The following is a 20,254-nucleotide window of genomic DNA, read 5'->3' on the forward strand; positions in this document are numbered from 1 at the left end:
AAAAAATAAAATAAAAAAATACAACAGTAAAGCTCTGAATTGCCTTTCAATGATGGCATGAATACTACACGGTGACTCAACAACCGGATCTCATTATCCAAGAACCCAACGCAAAAAGACAGTGTATTCTATTCGATTCGACTCGGGGCTTCGGAATTTGTCAGAGTCTGAGGCTGGCTCGTGACCACTTGCTTCAAAACTTCACAGGGCGCAAAGCAAAACTTAACATGGCCTTTGCGAAGGAGGCTATTCCCCACGACTTGTTCCAAGGCAAACGAGATTGAGGTTAGTCAACGATACCCCATCCTACAGGGATCAGCCCCACCTGAGAGGGCCTGTTAGCGTCTGGGGATAAACTCAGGCCACCCCAAGTTTTTTTTTTATCCTGTCATGTTCCGCTCTTGTATTAGTTTATCGCGACGACATGACTTTTGACGATACGGTTGATTATATTCTTCTGACTCGGTGAGACTCAATGTACAAGAGTATTGTCTATCCTTTTTGTTTATAATAGGGACACGATAACCCTGTGACAAAACTCTTTCAGAAACGCTCTTACGTGGCGATTAGGTAGCCAAGGGCCCGGCTTTACTAACAGAATGCCCATCCTTGACAGGTGCCAAGACCTCCTTCGTGTAGACCATTGGCCTTTGCGGAATACTCTTGACTCAGGCGTGTAAGTTATCAATCTTTACATTGGTTGGTTACCCATTGCATTTTCCCCTTCCAAGCTTCACGCCCATGCTTTAAGCGAAGGATAACAAGCACCTGAACTTGTGATGCATCACATTGGCCCGTCCCTCCCTCATCCTCCGGTCACGGCTCGTCAGGTCCGAGGCCGTGTCATGGCTGTGCTATGCTATGTGCCATACTATGGTATTATTCCGTGCCTCTCGTCTCGGTGTCGTAATGCCATGCCCCCTTGGCCCATCCTCCGCTTCTTTTCATACTTTGGCACCACCCTCGATGGATTAGTTGGTAGTAGTTATGCATGGTGGTATTTTTCCCTCTTTTTGCGAACGAGCGTTGGGTCTTGGCACTCTTTTCGAGTTTTTTGTGCCCTAGACTATCTGTTATAAAAGGGGACCTGTTCAGCCCAAGTTTGTAGTTGTGAATCTTTATCCTTCTCTGTATACTCACGGTCTTCCCGTCTACTGCTCTCTCCCCATCACACAAAAAACCTAGACGAGAGAAACGGAAGAAAACACAAGGAACAGAAAACAGAGTAGCTACGTTATGGCTTGCGGCTTGTCGACAGCAAAAGACATCCGACCAGCCTCGCGACTACGAGTCTGCCGCCTTCTTAACTGCCTATAACAAGAACCCCCCCTTCTTTCTTAAAAAAAGACACTCAGCCAGCAAAAAGACAGAAAAAGCATAGAGAAGAGAGAAACCGAAAACACTCTTCGGGATCGTTGTTCCACTCCCTTCTCGTGATGACGGGGTTCAAGGACAACCTCGTGCTAGATCTAGTATTTGCGGATAACCGTTAAACAAAACGCGGCCTACAATGATGATGAGCTCGACTTTCCTCGAGTCCGCCGGCGACGGAGACGGAGCTGCGCGCTTTGGACGCATGCCCGATGACTGGATGAACGGTATCGATACTACCGCCATGCCTTTCTCCGGCTTAGATGCCCCCTACGAGGCTTCTACAGTAAGTCACTTTCAACTACCCAACTCACAAGAGACTTATCTAACTCACTTCTCAGCAGCAGAACCCTCTTCAGTCTCCTGAGACGCCCAGTCTCGATAACACCGTCTTCCCCTCCCCTCTAACAGACCTTGCCTACCTTGACCGTCCCTTTGGAGACTTCTCCTCCAACGGTTACGCCATCCATCCCACGACACCGGGTCAATTCCCCGTCCATCCTCCTCATCGCACCTCATCCGCCTTCTCAGAAGGCTACGACCTATCCACAGGTAGCCCATCCCTCGGCGCCGTCTGGCCAGCTCACGTCTCGCCGGCGGCAACATTCCTACCCACGCCGCCCATGGCAGACGAGCTATCACCAGCTGAGTCTGAGCCTGAGGAAGATAATCAGGATGACGATGAGGACTACGACGATGACTCGGAGCCAGCGAGCAAGAAGCGCAAGCGCTCAACGGCAACAAAGCCAAGGGCAAAGGGTAAAGACGGACCTAAACGTAATCCCACCCAGCTCCGCACTGCATCGCGTGCTCCCAAGAAGCGCGCTGCTGCTCAGCCCAGACATCCCAGCGAGACTTCAGAAGAAGTCAAGGCGCGGGCTGCACACAATCAGGTTGAGCAGCAATACCGCAAGCGTCTCAACACCCACTTTGAGCGTCTTCTCGCTGTCCTCCCTGCTCCCGGCACAGAAGGCGGTATCGCCAATGATCGTCGCGTGAGCAAAGCCGAGGTGCTTGACCTTGCACGCGAGAGAATTCGCGCGCTGGAGAAGCAGACGGCGAGGTTAGAAAGAGAAAGACGAGAGCTCCGGGGACGAATTGCTCCTGATACACGAAGGTGTTTGGTTTAGAAATGTTCAGGTAGTTCTCTTAGGTACGGGATGGTTAAAGGATTGGAAAAAAGGGGGCAGGCGTAAGGTACCTAGGCAAATGATCGGACATGATGGCGAATATGGAATAACAAAACAAAAAAAAAACTGCGGATCGGATCTTTATTTTAAAAGTATTAGAAAAACACAAAAACAAAACATGCTTGGATCGGATGGTTAAAGGTTAGCGGTCACCGGTTTATGAGTTTAGGAGTTGCTTTGACATCGGTACCAGAGAACTGAAGCTTACGCATTGGAGAGTTATGTTGATATCGTTATGTTGTTTTGTTTAATATGTAGGTTAAATGTCCGGTGCGATTGGTTAGATACTGAATCTCAATTACTGCTGTCATTCTCATTAAGATATGATCCTCATATAATGTCTCACCCACTTCCATGCGTATTAGCCAAAGACTTATTCTCAAGATGCTTGGTGGTGTTTCGACAAGAGTCCGCGGGATCTTGAGACCAAATGGTTGAGTATAATTGACCTAATAATCCTATTCAGGAGCTGCCGGGCCGCAATTTCTGGTAAGACTGGTATCGGGTTCGAGACGAAGATGGTGTATAGCTATTGCCAAGGCGTGCGCAACAAGGCCTTTCATGGCTGGGATGAACTTGATCAACTCTATATGGCACTTAGAAATGGCAGGATAAATATAGTAGATACTATGGCAAGTGATATTGTTGCAACGAGGCAAGAGTGTCGTTCCAAAGAGTGTCACGCCTCGAGAGTCCAACTAGAATTTGGATGAATGGGGGAGGCGAAAGACTATAAGATGGAGGTACTGAATGAGAAGAGGCTCAGAACTGCCGAGTGTGCCCTTTGTCTGACCAAGGAATTCATTAGATATGATGGGTAAAGGTATGTGATAATTCGATGAAGACATGTCTTCATCAAAGGGGATTAGATCGAGAAGTATAGAAATCTATGAATCTCCTGAACGCCAAGTACTTGGCAAACCACCTCCTCTCCTAGATCGCTGAACGCCAACAAGGTAACAAGAAATGCATCTTCAACTATCATAGCTTGGCCTTGCTCTCTTTTTGTTTCTCCTCTTCCTCTTCCTCCCTCATCACAGCAGCAACACTCTGCCTAAACTCCTCCGCCAAAACCACCGCCTCATCATCATCCAACTCTTCTCTCCTCCCCCTCCCAAACATAGTAAAGCTCTCGCTGAACCTCCCACTAGCTCTAATCTCCGGCCTCGGGATGATGTGAAAGTGCATATGCGGTACAACCTGCGCAGCAGCCGCCCCGTTATTCTGCACCACGTTCCAATCTTCAATGCCCGTCGCACGAGCCATGGCTTTTGATAGAACGCGCAGATAACGGCCCAGATGCGCGGATTCAGAAGCCGTCACGTCGCTGAGTTTAGGACGATGAGGCCGTGTGCAGAGAAGAAGATGGCCGCGACTTAGCGGTAGAATGTCGAGAAAGGCGACGAGGACTGGTGTTGAGAGAACGATGAATGAGGCGGGTGATACGAGCTCTGGGTTGATGAGTGAGGATGTTGATGGCGGTGGATTTAAGGGGTCGAATGGCTCGAAGGTGGATGAGATTGTGCAGAAGGGACATGATGATGTCGGAGGAGCTGAAGGATCAAACATGGTCGATGATCTTCCCAAGATGTGATGTATGAGTTGGTATGGGCTTGACTATGTTTGGATGAATAGCGAAAAGTTTGAGTGAAATTAATGACGTCGATGTTGAGGTTGATGATGCTCCAAGTTCATGAGCGTGAAGAGATGATACCGAGGTTGGGATGATGGACCGGGGCTTGCCAGGAACTGGAGATCGGGAACTGGGGTGTTTAATTTAGTGCATTTAGTGGAGGTTAATCTCTGTGGGGTGCAGCCTGCTTCAACCACCCGCTAACGTTTGCTTCTTGTTCAACATTAGCTCATCGACTTTCAGCATAAAAGAAGTGTTAAGCCATCTCCTTATCATAAACTGCGTGGGCACTGTATTTAAAGATAGAACTATGGGAGAACTTGAGAAGTATTTGCTTATCGTTGAAGGTAGCTTGTACTCTGACACAATCACTGGCCTGCGCTTACAAGTCAATGAGAATAGCATTGCATTGCATACCATCCATAGATGGGAACAAGATAGAAAGATCCTTATCTTAGCTGCGCTTGGGTGATCTAGGCACTTCCTAGGACAGTGCATCACCGTGAAAGAGGTAAGTAGTCAAGCTTTGGTTACAACACAACCCTACCATGAAGGGAGCAATCAACAGCGACAACATATGAGGAGAAACGAAAAGAAGATATCGTCTTGAACATCACCACTTCGGGTAGCATTGGACCTCTCATAGCAGCTCTAAAAACAAAGCCGAGCATTTGACGCCCAGATCATCGTAAAAGCCGTCCATTCAAAACGGTACGTACCCATGCACCCACGTACCCATGCACCCACGTACCCACGCACCTCCCACCACTCACCGCCCAATTCTGCCGTCCAAACTTTCCCATCACCGCCTTCATAACCAATGCCACCTCCAATCTTTTCCTCCACCACCAAAAAGGCATCAAACCACCAAACACCCACCCAAACCACAGCCTCAAAATGCCCCGTGAAGAGTACCAAGTCCCCACCGCCAACGCCGGCCAGCGCGGCGGCACCCGCGACGACCACCAAGTCCGTCACGTCATGTCCTATATCTGCGGCGACTGCGGCGGCAGCGTCACCCTCGGAAAGGATGCCACCGTCGCGTGCCCTCACTGTGCAGGCCGTGTTCTCTACAAGGAGCGCACCAAGCGGTACGTTCGCGCGCGATTCAGCTGTTTGGAAGGAGTTGACGCTAACGGTGTTTGTAGAATGGTTCAGTTCGAGGCCCGATAGACATACCGACGATGATTTTTTATACCAAAGAAAAAGCTTGCAAAGAATAAAGACGAGAGGTGTTGTGGCAACTTTGATATTTCGAGATGGGAGTTTAGGGGTCTGGGAATTACGTCGAATGAAAGAATAGACAATGCGACACGATTTGCGTATGACGAGTTACAGTCTGCGTGATTGATTACTTCTTTGTTTCCTTCAAAGTCGCCTTGCGATATCTACCCTGCATAACTTAAACCGTGAACTAGATAAAATCCTTATGAAACCCCAAACGCCGCTATATGCTGTTTTTTCCTTATTGCTGCTTCTGTTGGTTGTAGAGATACTTGGCGAAACTTGCATCCTTCATAACAGAGTCCTCGTTATCGTCCATGGCGGCTGAGTATCGATCTTGGAGGCTCTGCTTCTGAGCCTCCTCGTCTGAGTCAGTATCATCGTCGTCGTCGCTGGCAACATCCACCTCGTCCTCTTCCTTCTGTGCGACTGGTAGGCCACCGACTGACATGCCCTTCATCATTTTGTCCAGCTCCTTCTCTCGTGCAGCCTTCTTTGCCTCCTCACGCTCTGCCCTCTTCTTCTCAAGCTCTGGCAGGTAGTCGCGTAGAAACTCTTGCTTCTTCTCCTCAACGGCCTCGAAGAACTCGTCCACGCCAGTACCCAGTCGCGAACTCACGCCGACGACACTGAGATGTGCGTAGAACTCCTCCAGCATAAGACTCATCGAGTTGAGCAGGCTGCCCATGTATCCGCTTCCACCGTGGCCACCACCCTCTGCGCCGCCCAGCTCATCTGATTCTTCATCCTTTCGTAGCGCTTCCTGGAATGCTTCAAAGTCGGTCATCCACTCCTTAGCAAACGCCGCATCCTTGACATCGGTCTTGTTGAAGACGAGAATCATAGGAAGCTTGGTCTTGTAGAGAATGGAGCAGGCGTAGAGCATGTTGGACATGAATGTTGAAGTAGAAGCAGTTCGTGGGGTATCAATAACGTAGGCGATGACTGTAGGGAAAGAAGATGCAAGTGACTCGAGAAGAATGGTACCGGATGCGGACCAGACAAAAACCTCGATCTGACCAGGCGTGTCGACTAAAATTCTATCGATGGGCTTGCGATCGGGCTTCTCGGGATCGGGCTGGGTGCGCTTCTCGAGGAGGTTGACGACCTGATCAACCTTTGTAGCGAAGAGGTTGAGCGAAGTAAGAATTCCACCGTTGGGACCAAGGTTGTACTGCTTCATGACCTCCTCATAGTTGACCGAGTCTCGAATATCGATGTTGGACTCGAATGGTACCGACAACACAGCGGGATCGAGGTTGATGACATATGGAGGCTGATCATTCTGATGGAGGTGAGCGTTGATACGTCGCATAAAAGTAGTCTTTCCAGATCCTAAGAGAGGGTTAGATAAGGTTGCGCAACGATCAGCTTTGCAACTTACCTGCCATGCCGACGCAGACAATAGCGACGGGAGGCGAAGACGCCTTGGAGGCTTCGTCTGTAGAGGCAGATGCCATATTCAATTATTTGCCCTTATTACTGAAGAGTGAGGTTGTTAAAGTGAGCTCTTGGGCGGACGGTGAGGCAGAGCTTGGTGTCTAGAAGGGTATGGAAGGAATGAAAAGTGACGAAATGGAGACCTCAAAATTTTGGGCGCGGTCAAGTCGATGTGGATGCCCCGCGCGGGGTCATTCGCTGAGAGTCTGTTGATGCAAAATGAAGCTGAATAAGCCTGATATTGATGCTTGTTAAATCCAAGCCTGTGTCTAACTATTCATTTAAATACTAGGACTTAGAATACATGATATTTGGCCTTCCTTGAGTTGTGTTATTTATATGGAAAACTCAAACCAAGAGCTGAAGTCTGTAGCCCTGCCAGTTTCAAAAGGGTATCTATCGGCTACCGGAGCTAGCGATATTGTTATTCAGAATATGTACAACCGTATTTATCTCATGAGTAATACTAACTTGATTATTCAATACAAACACTGACACCTACTGCGTTGTAGTTATGATCATGACCCTTCAGTCTTCAATGTGAACTTTTACATCTGAAAGTCCCTTACAAGAGCCGGCCCCACTTCTCGGTGAGGCCCCCACTAGATCCGACATGCCAGAAAAAAAGTTGCCCAGCATCGCATAGCATCTTTGACATTTTTCAACACCAACCAAACTATCACCAACACTTCTCTTTCCATAGCCCCAACCTTACCACCCAATTATCACGATCGCCATAAAATTTACAACGGAGCCATTGACGCTCTACTCTCCAAAATGGCCGAGCACGAATCCCAAATGCCCTTCATTCGCAACCTCGCTTCAAGCGGTTCGTCCTCCCCAATCCTCTCGTCAATAATCTTGCTAACTTCTCCAGATCGCAAACTTCGAATGTCCTCCTTAGAATCCCTCTCAACATTCCTCTCCTCGCGCTCAAGCCTCTCCGACGTCGACGCCCAGAAGCTATGGAAAGGCCTCTTCTACGCCCTGTGGATGACCGACCGACCCATCCCCCAGCAACGTCTCGCCACAGATCTCGCCAACCTCCTCTTCACCCTCAAGCCCGCCTGCGCCATCCCCTGGCTGCGCGCCTTCTGGGCCGTCGTAGGCGCCCAGTGGACAGGCATCGACGTCTACCGTCTTGAAAAGTTTCTCCTCCTCGTCCGTCGCGTTTTCGCTTCCCACGTACGACTAGCTCGCGAGCGAGGCTGGAAGGACGGTGATGTAGAGGCTATTGTGGCTGTGTTGGAGGAGTTTCCTTTTGAGAAGGAGGGTGATCTGCGAAAGAGCCCTGTGGGTATCAGATTGCATGCGCTGGATATCTGGGTCGATGAGTTGGAGCGTGAGGAGGCGCTGGAGCAGCCTGAGGCTGAGAAGTTTGTTAAGAGCTTGGGGGATGTTGTCATTGCGCTGAAGACATGTCCTGTTAAGCCTGTGAGGGCGCGCTGTGCTGAGAGTTATGAGGATGAGAGGTTGCCGTGGGTTAAGGCTGCCAGTGGTGATGAGATGGAGGAAGATGAGGAATGGGGTGGTATTGACGATTAAGAGCCGGTATTTGCAGGCGCATGGCGTTGGGATAGGGAAAATGCATTGCGGGTATGCCCGACTTCTTTATATATGGGCACGAGGTTGATATCATCTGAGAATATCACCACCATCTATTATCATTACTACTTGAAGAGTGCAATAATGTATCTTTGAACGCCCGCTCCGATATGCATTTAATAGCAATGTAAACTGTCCCTTTGTGCCCCCGTAGAACCACCACTCTGACAACTGTAGACGCTGAATTCACCAAACCCTGGTATCTCCTCCGACAGTCTCATCATCGTCGACTCGAATCTCATAGCCCATCTCTCTCGCTTCCTTCTGTCGTTGTTCCTCCTCCTGGGCTCGCTTCCAAGCTTCCAGCCTTGCTCGCTCCTCGGATGTCTGTATGCGACGTTTCATAAGGCCCTTCTTGCGGAGACGACGACGATGCTGACGCTTCTGCTCAAACGAGAGCCCGTGAATGTCAATATCGGTGATTTCGCGATCGTACCAGATGTCCTTCATGTCGGCAAACCAATCATCCACTTCTTCCTTGAGTTGTCCAGCTAGGATGCGACCACGGCCCCCAGTAGCCCACTGGTCCAACTTCACGGGAATGGCATTTCCAAAGGTGGGATCATCGACGGACCAGACGCAAGGAGGATTGCTGCAGCTGATTGGACGACAGAAGGCGAGGCACATAGTAGACTCGAGAGCATACCAAAGGCCGAGGAGGAAAAGAAGAAGACCAAGGATTGTGAAGCGGAAGGATGGTTTGCGGTGGAAGAGTGGTGGAATAGGTAGTGAAACGTAAGACACCGTCTTGCCGTCGGAATGCGTGATGAAGGCGGTGCCAGCGCCGCCGTTGTCGTGAAGGGTGGCCATCTTTTCCGGCAGCGGCTCGGGTTTGACGATGTCAAGGAGGTTTTTCTCAGTTGGCTCCTCTTTAGGTGTCTTGAGCTCAGCTGACTTCTCTTCAGCGGCCTTGTTCTCGGCAGCTTTATTCTTGGTGCTGACTTGATCAGAAAGACGTTCAATGCCCCTTGCTGCGGTATGGATTCCGAACAGGCTGTTCTTGAGGGTATTGTTCATGCGGGTGAGCCGATCCAGATCAGAGTTGTCGTTGTTCTGAGGATCGATTTGGTTTGTTCGTGTGTTCAGTTTCGTGTCAAGTTCCAAGTCGAAGTCGAAATCGTCATCAAGTGATGGGTTCTCAGGTAGTTTATCAAGGAGAGCCTCAACTTCTTGAGATGGGGCTTTGCGACCGAGAAGAACCTCTTCAAGATCATCCAATGTCGAGTCCTCAATGTGATGTGTTCGTTGAAGTTCTTTTAGGTCGTCTTTGACTGTTGGAAGCTTGGCCGAGTTTTTCAGTGTTCCTCGGCGCCGTGACAGAGAACGAGTGCGCCGTCTCCTCACCCCACTTGACGAAGTCTTGGTGCTAAGTTTGTCGTCTGTCCCCGGGTCCGATGCTGTGTCCCTATCACTGCCACTCAGAGCACGATCCGTCCTTTTATCACGGAACGATGCAGATCTTTGTCGCAATGGCCTTTCCTCCCTCTTTGGCTTTTCTTGATTGTCTTTTACTTCGATCTTCTCCACCTTGACTGTCGCTGGTGTTTCCACGTATGCGCCCGTGACCTTTGGCGTGGGCATAGTCAATGGATCCGGCTTCGTCGGTCGTGGTGTCGCATCGAGCTCTTTTTCATCGTCGATATCAGGCTCTGGAGATGGGGCCTTCATAGAGCCTTTCTCAGAGTGATTGTCGCCAGGCGCAAACAGATTGGCCTCCGCCTCAATGCGGTCCGTAGGGTCCGCCTCTGAATTCATGGATTTCTTACTCTTAACAGATTCCGTTGAACGAGTTCGAGACAGGCCAGTAAATGCGACACTAGGTTTGGGACTGAAATCTCTGTTAGAGCGATGTTGACGATTTCGGTAGCCATTGCTGGTTGAAGGTTGAGGAATTGCAGAAGCAGCGTCAGGCTTGGGTTCTAGGGGCAAGAGAGCCGGTTTGTCACTGTCGGCCACCTGTCGCGGCTCAGGTTCTGGCGCAGGGCTGGAACTGGCAGCCCGCGCCAGGCGTCGTAGTAAGTCTCGGGAATCAGTACGTGTGTGCGACAGACCTGGTCGCGCACGACTTGTCTCGTCCTTTGAGTTACCATCCTCCCTGGGGTGGTCCGACTCTGCGCTCTCGCGTCGCGACTTGAATATTGTCACAGGCGTGTCGGGGATACTGACACCGGCCCCTTCAAAAGCAGACCTAGGTCGGGGCGACGGCTCTTTCGGTTCGAATTCACTTGTCGTTTTTGTCTCTGGGAGCATCCCTCGGCTTGTCCTGGGTCGATCTTCTGGAGAGCGTGAGCGACTCATTGCATTGTGCTCACGAATCTCTTCTAACTTAATTGATGCCATTGACCTCCTGGGTATGCCGTTAACCTCCCGCTGTCGTATGTCGTCCAATTTGGTATTTCTTGGTCTTGGTGCGTTTCGATCAGGTATGGGTATTTGATGCTCGACCTTTTCCTCACGCTCCCGTATCTCGTCTATTTTTGTATTATGTGGTCGCGGCGGCTCAAGAGGAATATCGCTTCCTGTCTTGACCTCCCGTGACCGAATCTCATCAAGCTTGGTGTTCCTCGCCCCGGGCGGCGCCACCCTCGTCCGTGAGTTTATGTCAATTTCACTGCCTTCATCGAAGTGAATGCGGTTTGCAAACGGACGCGCACCCATGCGAAGCCTTGGACTATCCGAAACTTGTAGCTCTCCAGCCGTAAAGTCGTCATCCACCTGCCATGCGAAACTCTTTTCGGGAGATGCTGGGCCAGGTGCCTCGCTTTGAGCTTCTGGGCCCTCAATTGACGGGTACAACTCCTCAATACCAGGGACTAGAGCTGGAATCCGTCCTTGTTTCGTCAGGTCGTCTTTCGAAGGCATTTGTCTCAACGAGTGCGAGCCTATTCGTAGTCCAGCAGCACTCCCAGGCCGACTGTCAGGTCTTATCCCGTTGACGGTGGTAGTTGGAGGTGCATGCGCAGGCGTAGTACTCTCCTGGGTCGGCTCTCTAGGCGTAAAGGAAAGTCCTGCCCTGGACTTGCCATAAAAGTTCCGTCGTCGCGGCGACTCGGTCCTGTCTGGCGTTTTTTTTATTTCGGGTATTCTTGAAGCAATCGACCCTCGGGAGAATGGGCGACTCGGTGCCTTTGTGTCCAGGTGATCGTGACTTAACATCTGCCGCATTTGATTTCCTTCTCCTTCGTGTCTCTCGCGCCAAACCCGGGGCGCTGGACTAGGCGACGCATCAACCGGTTGTGTGCCATCGCTGTCATCCTCAATTTCCTTTGCAGCGAGACGGAAAGCATCGGTCATTGAGAGTCGTTTTCGAGTGGAGGAGGAAAATCCTGGTGTAGGTAATTTGCTGTCGCGCGATCCAAGACTACCGATGCTTGCTCTCCTGTCGAGATCCGAATTTGTCGATCGCGCGAACCCATTGCTTTGTATACTAGAGCCAAGCCTTGAATTGTTCTGCTGCGCTTGATCATTCTCCTTATTCCTGTCGGTTCCCCGCGGGATGTTGCTTGCGAAAAGAGGTTTCCTTCCGGATTGCTTCACAATAAGCTGACTAGGCCGCTCGGCCAGCGAGCTCTTGTCGCGATCCATCGGTGACACAATTGAGTGTGATTATACGCAGTTATGGTGAGGTCGATAGCACATTATTTGTCGTCGTGGGAAGCGCGTTCATTGCATCGCGATGGCGACTAAAAGTATTCGGATACGGTAATATGGTCGCTCGGATGTGATAGTCGTAACTATATGTCTGGGTATGTCGAGTGGATGTTCGTACAGCTGGAGGTCGGGTATCTTGTACAGTCGCGAATCAAAATATCAACAGCGCGCGCAAAAGATGATTGACCAAATGTTTTTGTCGAGTCGTGGTTTAAACGCGTTGGAGGCTACAGAGAGTGGCCGAGCATGAGCATGGGGCGCCTGTCATAGTGTCCCCGTCCCGTCATTAACGGAGGTGGGGTCACCGTTCCACCGACCACGTCTCACCGTTACCGCGGCATCACCACCGATTTACAGCTACCGCAAGTGTCATAATGATAACCTTTATTAAAGACCTTTATGGTTATGACCTGGCTCAGATGAGAAATTTACCCGTCTGAATATCCACCGACACTTTTAAACTCTCCTCCAATCTGCTTAAACCATGGTTGGCGGGTTGCTGTCAACTCAGCCCTATCAAAAATAGCATAAGCTTAGTTAACTCTAAAGGATCATCGTTGATGCCAACCATGCAATTTGGCACAATTCATGGGTTTCTATCTTACACCTTTCTAACAATCAAGATTGATCAAAGTAGTTAGCTCATTCATGTTTCTACAATGGGTCCAGATATCTTGTTATCTCTGTTATGAATGCAACCCAAACGCTGATGTGAGACGGAATAAAGTAGCCAAGTAGAAGCTACCCTAGTTCGTCCCAACTCGTCTTGTTTCGCTCCTCCTTCCTATTCCATCAGTGATATGACGACACATGATTTCGTGCGACTTGTTGGTCGTTGGTTGCTGTCAAACTGGGCATAAGATATGGAGTTGCCGCAAAACACTACAGCTGATGAATCTTGACTTCGTTCAAATCAATGGTCAAAATGACAAACAACCCTGAGATCCGTACTGCTCGCCGTCTAGGTATCCTGTAAGTCAACCGCACTAGCTTTATTAACACTTGCTCATCAACTACCAGAGAAACCGGCTCTGCTGCCTATCACTTGTTCGGCTTGTATCGTTGTGTCATAGTATCAGCGCATTATGATGTCCCGCCAAATACATCTCCAAATGAAGCCATTCTCGCTGCCGTAGCAAATCTCATCGATGAGAACCCTATGCTCCGAGTAGGCATCCGAGGAGAAGGTGACATGGAAGCCTATTTTACACACGTGCCTGAGATGAGACTGAGCGATTTCGTGGAATTTCGTACCTGGGGTCCTGAAGAAGATCATGATAAGTGCCTGAACGACTTACATTGTGAGCTGCACGACCAGTTCTGGCAGAACATTGAGACGAGACCCCCGTGGCGGGTCGTCGTCGGCAGACCGTCCGGCGTCAGAGAAGACAACGGAGCTCCTCTCTTCGAGAACATAGTCTTTGCCTTTCACCACTCACTTATGGACGGCATGGGTGGAAGGCTATTTCACGAGAAACTTCTTGCCCAACTGAACTCTCTGCCCGCGAATCCAGCGGCCCCCGAAGTTCTCTCCTTTCCTGAGCCACCAGTACTCCCTGAGCCGCAAGAGAAGGTCATCGACTATACGTCGACAATATCTGGCCGAGCTACTCTTCTATGGAAACGATACCGACCTTGGTTCCTCACTCCCGCCCCGCCAAAGATATGGGCTGGTGAACCTATAGACTTCGATCGCCACAAGGCTCGCTTGGTTACCGTGGATATACCACCCTCAGTCGTAATAACTACCCTCAAAGAGTCGCGCGCTCATGGGACTTCTTTGACGGGTCTTTTGCATGCGCTTGTCCTTACATCACTATCGAGACGTATTCCTACCGCTCCGGCCTTCATCTCCTCAACACCCATAAGCATGCGTCCCTACATATCACCCAAAGCTGACCCTGCTATCAAAGACGCACTGTTCGGTGCTGTGACCGGCATGTCACACGAACACTCTTCATCAGCAGTGGCTGCCTTCCAAGCTGCAAAGGGTGATGAGATCAACGACCTTATCTGGAGCCACGCTAGGAAAGTCAAAGACGAGCTCAAGAAAAAGACATCTACAATCCCCGTAGACGATGACATGGAGGTACTCGCGACCGTCACTGACTGGAAAGCGCTTCTACGGAAGAAGGATGGCCAGCCGCGACCTCGGTCGTGGGAAGTTAGCAATGTCGGCACTCTTCCAGCTCCTGCTGAGGAGGCGGGTAAGAGGAGTATTCATCGCATGCTGTTTACAAATGGCGTCATGGTTGCAAGTGATCCTATGAGTGTTAGTGTTGCAAGTGTCAAGAACGGTCCCTTGACGATGGGAATTACATGGAATGATGGTATCGTGGAAGATAAGATCATTGAGGGGCTGAAAGAAGATCTCGCGACATATCTAAGGCGGCTGCATGAGACGGGGATTATTACTGACGAGTCGTAGCCTGAAGTGTGGTGATGCCAGCCACTGTAGAGATGACCTATGCATGGGAGCTTGGCACAGGGTCTCAATGGCTCAAGCCCGTCCATGGTGAGTGAGACTCAAGGCTCTGAGCGGCAAGAGAGTGATCCCGGAATCCCTGGTTCTCCGGGACGGCCACGTCGGATCCCGAAAATGCCGGACCTCTGGGAGACCCCGAAGACCCTTCAGGGATGAAACAAGATCTGGGACATGCCCATGTCAGTTGAAGCTTAAGATCAGCGCAAAGCCAAGTCTTTAGTCTCTAACATAATGATCGATACGAAGTTTATGTTTCTTGAGAAAAATTAATCATATTCCCGTTATGAAATGGTAAGGGCTATTGTGCATTAAAAGCTATAATCCAAAGTATTCTATTCTTCTTGGAGGTGTGCCCGGATCATCTCACATCAGTCCACCTCATTCTAGAATTCAATTCAAAAGAGGTCGTTAAGGACCTATTCCCAATCTACCCAAACGCCTCGCAAATTTTATGCAATGAAACCGTCTCCTTTTCGGAACGTCTCTACCATCCCTCGCCGGGGTTTCTCCTCGCGCGGTTATTGCCGCGGAAGTAATCGTATGAAGGCTCTTCGTTCTGTGCAAGACCGCTGTAGCCTTGAGGACCGCCGCCCATAGCGCCGACTGAAGGCCCAGGTGATTGCACAGGCGTCATGCGGCCTGGCGTGCTGAGATTGCTGTATGCGGGAGCTGCGGCGTTCGAGATTAATCCGAGGCCCGATGAGCTTCCGTTGTTTTGCGAGTACAAAGGACTGCGGCCACGAGCGGGGGGCTCTGTGCCTAGAGTCATTTGCTGTGTAAATCCGGTATTGGGAGCGCCACCTGGTCGGTATGCTGAATAGCTAGTGTCGCCGCTCGTGTTGCTAGCAAGAGACATGAGACGCTGCTGCTGAGCTGCTCCACCCGCAAAGGGAGAACCAGTTCGGCCCACCGGTGTGCCGGGTCGTGAGAAATCGCTGCCATCGACTGATCCAGGTGTACCAGGGCGACCAATCTCTCCAGGTCGACCGTAGATCTCGCCTCCACCATGGTCCTCTGCGAACTCGGCTCGGTTCTTGTAATACTCAAAGTCCATCTGGCTGTCTGACACGAACTCGAAACCGGGAACGTTGTTGGCACTCTTGCCTGGCCGTCCTTTCTGCATAGGATCGAGAGAAACCATATCCGAGTAACCACTAACTGTCATCATATCACCCGAATCGACATCTCTGCCATCACTCAGGCGACCCTTGTAGATAGCAGGTAAAAGGTTCTGCGCGCTCGAATGAACCATGGGAGTAATCAGAGGTCGGTAAAGTGCAGGGTGGCCAAAACGGTTCGCCAATCGCTCACTACGCATACGGTTCTCCTTGGGATCGACACCGTTCTCGGGTGTCTTGGTAACGTCCACAATACTGTAGTAGGTGATCTTGTTGTTAAAGGCGCGGTTGCAGTAAATCTTGAAGATGATCATGATAAATGGCAGCGGTATCAGACTGTAGAATTCGATATGCGACCCCTGATTGCCACGAACCCAGCAAGTCAACATGACAACCAGGTTGGAAAGCATGGTTGCGAAGATGAAACGATTGAAGATGACGCGCCAGAACATTCCACCGGATTCAGTCTTGGTGACAAAGCGGTAGAGGAGAAGGTACTTCTTGAGCCACGAGTCAATAAGGAAGTAAAGAGCTGTTGCTGGCAGGACTAGAGGCTGGATACCGGCAAAGCACATGGTGACTGTAGCGTAGTAAAGGAAGTAGTTGTAGTAACTGGCGTACTCGAAAGGCGGCGGGGCAGTGAGCTCAATAAGCTCTCGGGGTGTTGGGCTTGAGAACTTCTTGAGGAAGAAGGCTTGCACGAGCGGCCAGAGTTGGGCAAGGTCTATTGCCGCACCAAGTTGACGCTGGAGCAGATACGTCACCCAGAACGGGCTGGTGTTACACAGAGCTATGAACATGGACGACGCAATGTCATTCTTCTTGATGGACTCCCACACATCCTGCTTGACTTCTCCGGTCGTATCCTTGACAACGTTGGACACGAAACTCCAGATGACACTGAAGATGGAGAAGATAAGAAGGTTGTTGAAGACGAAGAAGAAGTAAAGCTTGGCCAAAACGTGCCTTTCTCGTCCAGTCTTGGTCTGGTCACCAGCCTTGACTGAGAGTCGACGGAAGATCATAGGCAGAACGAGGTATGTCAGGGACATGATCGCCGGAGAGAGAACACCCTGAATAGCACCCCACACCTTAGGATGGGCAGCGAGCTCGGTTCTGAAAGCAGGCCAAACCTTGCCCAGATTCTGCAAGTTAACGAGAAAGATGGCAATACCAAGGTTAGGAACAATCCAGATAAGAGTCAGAAGAGTGATCCAGAAGTTATTGATCCACCGTCTTCGTCCTCGAGTGCTGCTGTACAGAGGCATGTTCTCCCAGATGATATCATTGGGCCGAGGTGCGAGTCTGACTGTGGCACCGACAGGCTTCTTCTTACGACAAGCGTAGGCGATACCGTGAGCCTCTGCAATATCCGCGTAACTCGCGAAACCATAAGGCATCGAGCCTCGCTTGTCTACCGTGGCGCGTACTTCTTTGATTTGAATCTCGAGATCACGAATTCGTTGGGTGTAGTATTCTATAGCATCCACCTTTTGGCCTCGGGGATAAGTTCCGTAAGATCGGTCCTTCTTGGAGGGCTTGCACATGGGTCGAGCAGCTGGGACGTTCTTGGGGTCCTTGAGGTACTTAGCCAAGACCTTCTCAAGCTTGCGAACAGCGTGGTCGTGCTGCGCGATAAGCTCCGGAAGTTCCTTAACATTTCGGGCAACAGCGGTTCGAGCAAAAGATGAGTTGGGGGCAATTTGATCGATAATTCTTGCGATGCCCTCGTCGGAGCAGCCCTTCTTGGGGATGTCGAATACCTGCAATCGTGTGTGAGTAACCGCTATCTGGTAGTAGATTTTTCTGATCTTACCATCAGAGTTCGAGAGTGAAGACTCTTCTGGTAATCCTCGCTCTCAAAATACTTGCGCCGGAGCTGAAGAACCTTGTTATAGTTGAACCAAAGGAAGCCCATGACGATGAAATTGAAGCACCAGGCGATAATGACCTGGGACCAAATTGCCGGAACAAATACATTGAGGGGGGTGATATTCAGAACCCAGTTGGCTGTTTTATCACCCTTGTACTCTTTCCATTTTGTGTAGTTGATTGGGAGTAAAATACCAACACCAGTGACACACAAGGTAAGGAACATATTACGGCACATGCGAACGAAGCGCAGGAAGACAGTGGCGTCCATACCGATCAATGGTACAAGCTGTTCTTCTTTGGTCTGCCATAATGTCGTGATCCACGACCATGGGGCCTTTCCTATAGGCGGAGGTACGTGCTTCTCGTCGGCATGTTTCAACTTGGGGGCATAAATGGCCTGATGGTATGGTCGTAGGATCGAAAAGATGATGGCGATGCCGATTGTGATAGGGATCGACGTGGCTAAAGCTGAATACAGCGAGGCAGCTTGAAGCTGACGGACGGCGTTAGCAGGGATGGAAACTTGTGATATCATGCGTCGGGATATACCTGTTGACTGAAGGGCTCTTGAAGAAGATCGAGCAATTGCTTGCCAGTATCCTCTTCTTGCTGCCGACCGTAGAGGTGGGCTGTATAATCCATATCGGGCGCAAGAGCTCCGCCAATGGGCGAAGACGTTGAAGCTTATCTCAGGTGTCTAATGGCACTGAAGTCTATGGCGCGACGACGTTTCCCCGAGCTCTCCGATTTTATTGTTGTCGGCCACGTGTATAGAGTCGAGATTGACGTTCAGATGGGGGATAGTCTCGTATTCGCAGGGGTCCAAAGGATGGATCGCAGACAAGATAAGAGCTGATGAGGGCGAGACTATAGGGGCGACTGAAGAGATGCAGATACTCGAGGTCAGGCGCCACTTGACAGATCAATCGTCGCAAACAAAGAACCCTTAATAAACGAGAGTCGCTGTGTCGTAAAAGAAGCTTAGTCGGGAAGGCCCGTGAGCGAAAGGACGAGGCGCCAAAAGGGGGCGAAGCGATCGGAATATGGCGTCACTCAGGGACAGGCGACGATGATGGGGATAAGATAAAAGGAAAGAAAACAAAGGAATTGAATAAGGTCCGATGATACGGAGAGATGCGATGTTATGGTAGAGTAAAGTAAAGAAGGAGGTAAAGGTAAAGAAGGGTAAAAGTAGGGCTGGGGGTGGGTTCTATTCGGACTAAGACAAGACTAAGAACTAAGGAGCCATGACACTGACATGGGATGGATCCTATTATCATGGGGGTAGACTCTAGACAGTTTTTTTCTTTTGGGGGAAGCCATCAATAGAAAAAGCTTGGCATCCATTATGCATCAATGTGGCAGCGTGAGGGTGAGTGAGCAAGTGAATGAAGCCAATAAAAAGTCCCCTGTTTTAGAGATGCTCAACCAAGCGCTAGTCATGATAGAATGATCGAGACCTGTGATCAACAGTGTCAGTTGACGACCACTTAAAAATGCCAACAGCACCATCATTCTCATTCCTAGAAATATTACTGATTATTTACCTACTTCTTAAAGTCTTCATACCATCTCCGTACGGACTAGGTAGAACTGTTTACCCTGGCACGCGGCCTCCGTGGGGATAAGACCTCACCAAGAAGTCCAAGACCCAGCTTCAGACTCTCAAGTTCTATTTTTGACGCCTCCCGACCCGCTGCAGTGGGGACCCTCTTCAACCGTAGCACGGGCCGGGAGACCCCTGTCAGCCAATCGTCTCCCTCCTTCAAGCTTCTGGGTACGCCACGCCCTCTCGGCCTTTGCCCCTGCATTGGATGGATCCCCTGGGACATGAATTTTTGGCGTCTCGAAGACGCTGAGAATACGAACATTCCAACAGACTTGCTCTTCCAGAAGGGGAAAGTGATGGGATGGTCTCTGGCTGGCACTGGCACTTTGCTGGCCAAACGGTTGATGTCAAAGTTTTGGCGATCGATCTGCGTTACAACGCTTTCTTCTTACGACGTCGATCTGTTTTGCTCTCTTCGTTATTGACTTTCAAGGCGGCCTTGAAGAGACATGTCATGCATTGTTCCTGACATGGATTGAGTGGCATGAATGATAATAAACAATTAATTAATCTTGCAGTTTCTGACGCTTGCGCCTCAACCGCCTTACCATTCATTTATTGATTCTCACTCATTCTCATTCTCACGCCCTTTTCCCCATAACAAAACAAAAACCAGATGGGATCTTGATCGATGCCCAGTACCAAGGCCCTTTTACCCGCCCGACTCGCCACTTACAAGTTAGTAAAATAGTTCATGCTCAATGACATATCGACACGCAACCCGATCGCAATTGGGAAAACAAATCGTGTCAAATCGGGAAACCCAAAGTCCCCAAAAAAAATATCGCACGTTTTATGTGCCGAGTGGCCCGTCGAGCTACCAAAGCTTGTTCCCAATTCTGAAACAACCAACAAAAAAGAAAACATTTTTTCTCTTTTCTAGCTTTTCTTCGTGATGTGGCCACGTGACGTGTGCGATTACACGAAGCCTCATCCGAGGTACGTTAGCTAAGGTACGCAGCTGTGGTACCCTTATGAGTAAGAAACTTAAGTAGGTAGGATCTCTATCCTAAGTGATGAAAAGATTTAAAACAAAATTTTCGTACCTAAGTT

At 50.0% G+C, this 20,254-nt stretch overlaps 8 protein-coding genes across 8 annotated transcripts; 4 read left to right on the forward strand and 4 right to left on the reverse strand.

The window, feature by feature from the left end:
• The first annotated feature begins 406 nt into the window (after positions 1 to 406).
• Positions 407 to 2,917, forward strand: FOIG_04026 (uncharacterized protein). Its single transcript, XM_031202078.1, has 2 exons — positions 407 to 1,657; positions 1,713 to 2,917. The coding sequence occupies exons 1-2, from the start codon at positions 1,511 to 1,513 to the stop codon at positions 2,499 to 2,501; spliced, it is 936 nt and encodes a 311-aa protein (XP_031067525.1). The 5' UTR covers positions 407 to 1,510; the 3' UTR covers positions 2,502 to 2,917.
• A 366-nt stretch (positions 2,918 to 3,283) lies between these two features.
• Positions 3,284 to 4,299, reverse strand: FOIG_04027 (uncharacterized protein). Its single transcript, XM_031202079.1, has one exon. It carries the CDS (start codon positions 4,128 to 4,130, stop codon positions 3,543 to 3,545), a length of 588 nt encoding a protein of 195 aa, XP_031067526.1. The 5' UTR covers positions 4,131 to 4,299; the 3' UTR covers positions 3,284 to 3,542.
• A 737-nt stretch (positions 4,300 to 5,036) lies between these two features.
• FOIG_04028 (DNA-directed RNA polymerase I, II, and III subunit RPABC4) lies at positions 5,037 to 6,395 on the forward strand. Its single transcript, XM_031202080.1, has 2 exons — positions 5,037 to 5,285; positions 5,343 to 6,395. Exons 1-2 carry the CDS (start codon positions 5,092 to 5,094, stop codon positions 5,365 to 5,367), a joined length of 219 nt encoding a protein of 72 aa, XP_031067527.1. The 5' UTR covers positions 5,037 to 5,091; the 3' UTR covers positions 5,368 to 6,395.
• FOIG_04029 (GPN-loop GTPase) lies at positions 5,421 to 7,024 on the reverse strand. Its single transcript, XM_031202081.1, has 2 exons — positions 6,803 to 7,024; positions 5,421 to 6,753 (listed from the first exon to the last, which is right to left on the reverse strand). Exons 1-2 carry the CDS (start codon positions 6,876 to 6,878, stop codon positions 5,660 to 5,662), a joined length of 1,170 nt encoding a protein of 389 aa, XP_031067528.1. The 5' UTR covers positions 6,879 to 7,024; the 3' UTR covers positions 5,421 to 5,659.
• A 379-nt stretch (positions 7,025 to 7,403) lies between these two features.
• FOIG_04030 (uncharacterized protein) lies at positions 7,404 to 12,334 on the forward strand. The gene is made up of 2 exons (XM_031202082.1): positions 7,404 to 7,687; positions 7,736 to 12,334. Exons 1-2 carry the CDS (start codon positions 7,636 to 7,638, stop codon positions 8,401 to 8,403), a joined length of 720 nt encoding a protein of 239 aa, XP_031067529.1. The 5' UTR covers positions 7,404 to 7,635; the 3' UTR covers positions 8,404 to 12,334.
• FOIG_04031 (uncharacterized protein) lies at positions 8,438 to 12,331 on the reverse strand. Its single transcript, XM_031202083.1, has one exon. It carries the CDS (start codon positions 12,046 to 12,048, stop codon positions 8,650 to 8,652), a length of 3,399 nt encoding a protein of 1,132 aa, XP_031067530.1. The 5' UTR covers positions 12,049 to 12,331; the 3' UTR covers positions 8,438 to 8,649.
• A 554-nt stretch (positions 12,335 to 12,888) lies between the features above and the next one.
• On the forward strand, positions 12,889 to 15,039 carry FOIG_04032 (uncharacterized protein). Its single transcript, XM_031202084.1, has 2 exons — positions 12,889 to 13,086; positions 13,135 to 15,039. The coding sequence occupies exons 1-2, from the start codon at positions 13,031 to 13,033 to the stop codon at positions 14,540 to 14,542; spliced, it is 1,464 nt and encodes a 487-aa protein (XP_031067531.1). The 5' UTR covers positions 12,889 to 13,030; the 3' UTR covers positions 14,543 to 15,039.
• Positions 14,830 to 18,959, reverse strand: FOIG_04033 (uncharacterized protein). The gene is made up of 3 exons (XM_031202085.1): positions 18,142 to 18,959; positions 17,534 to 18,085; positions 14,830 to 17,480 (listed from the first exon to the last, which is right to left on the reverse strand). Exons 1-3 carry the CDS (start codon positions 18,232 to 18,234, stop codon positions 15,084 to 15,086), a joined length of 3,042 nt encoding a protein of 1,013 aa, XP_031067532.1. The 5' UTR covers positions 18,235 to 18,959; the 3' UTR covers positions 14,830 to 15,083.
• Positions 18,960 to 20,254: the final 1,295 nt, after the last annotated feature.

The sequence above is a fragment of the Fusarium odoratissimum genome (assembly GCF_000260195.1).
Source record: "Fusarium odoratissimum NRRL 54006 unplaced genomic scaffold supercont1.5, whole genome shotgun sequence".
Lineage (NCBI taxonomy): Eukaryota > Fungi > Ascomycota > Sordariomycetes > Hypocreales > Nectriaceae > Fusarium > Fusarium odoratissimum.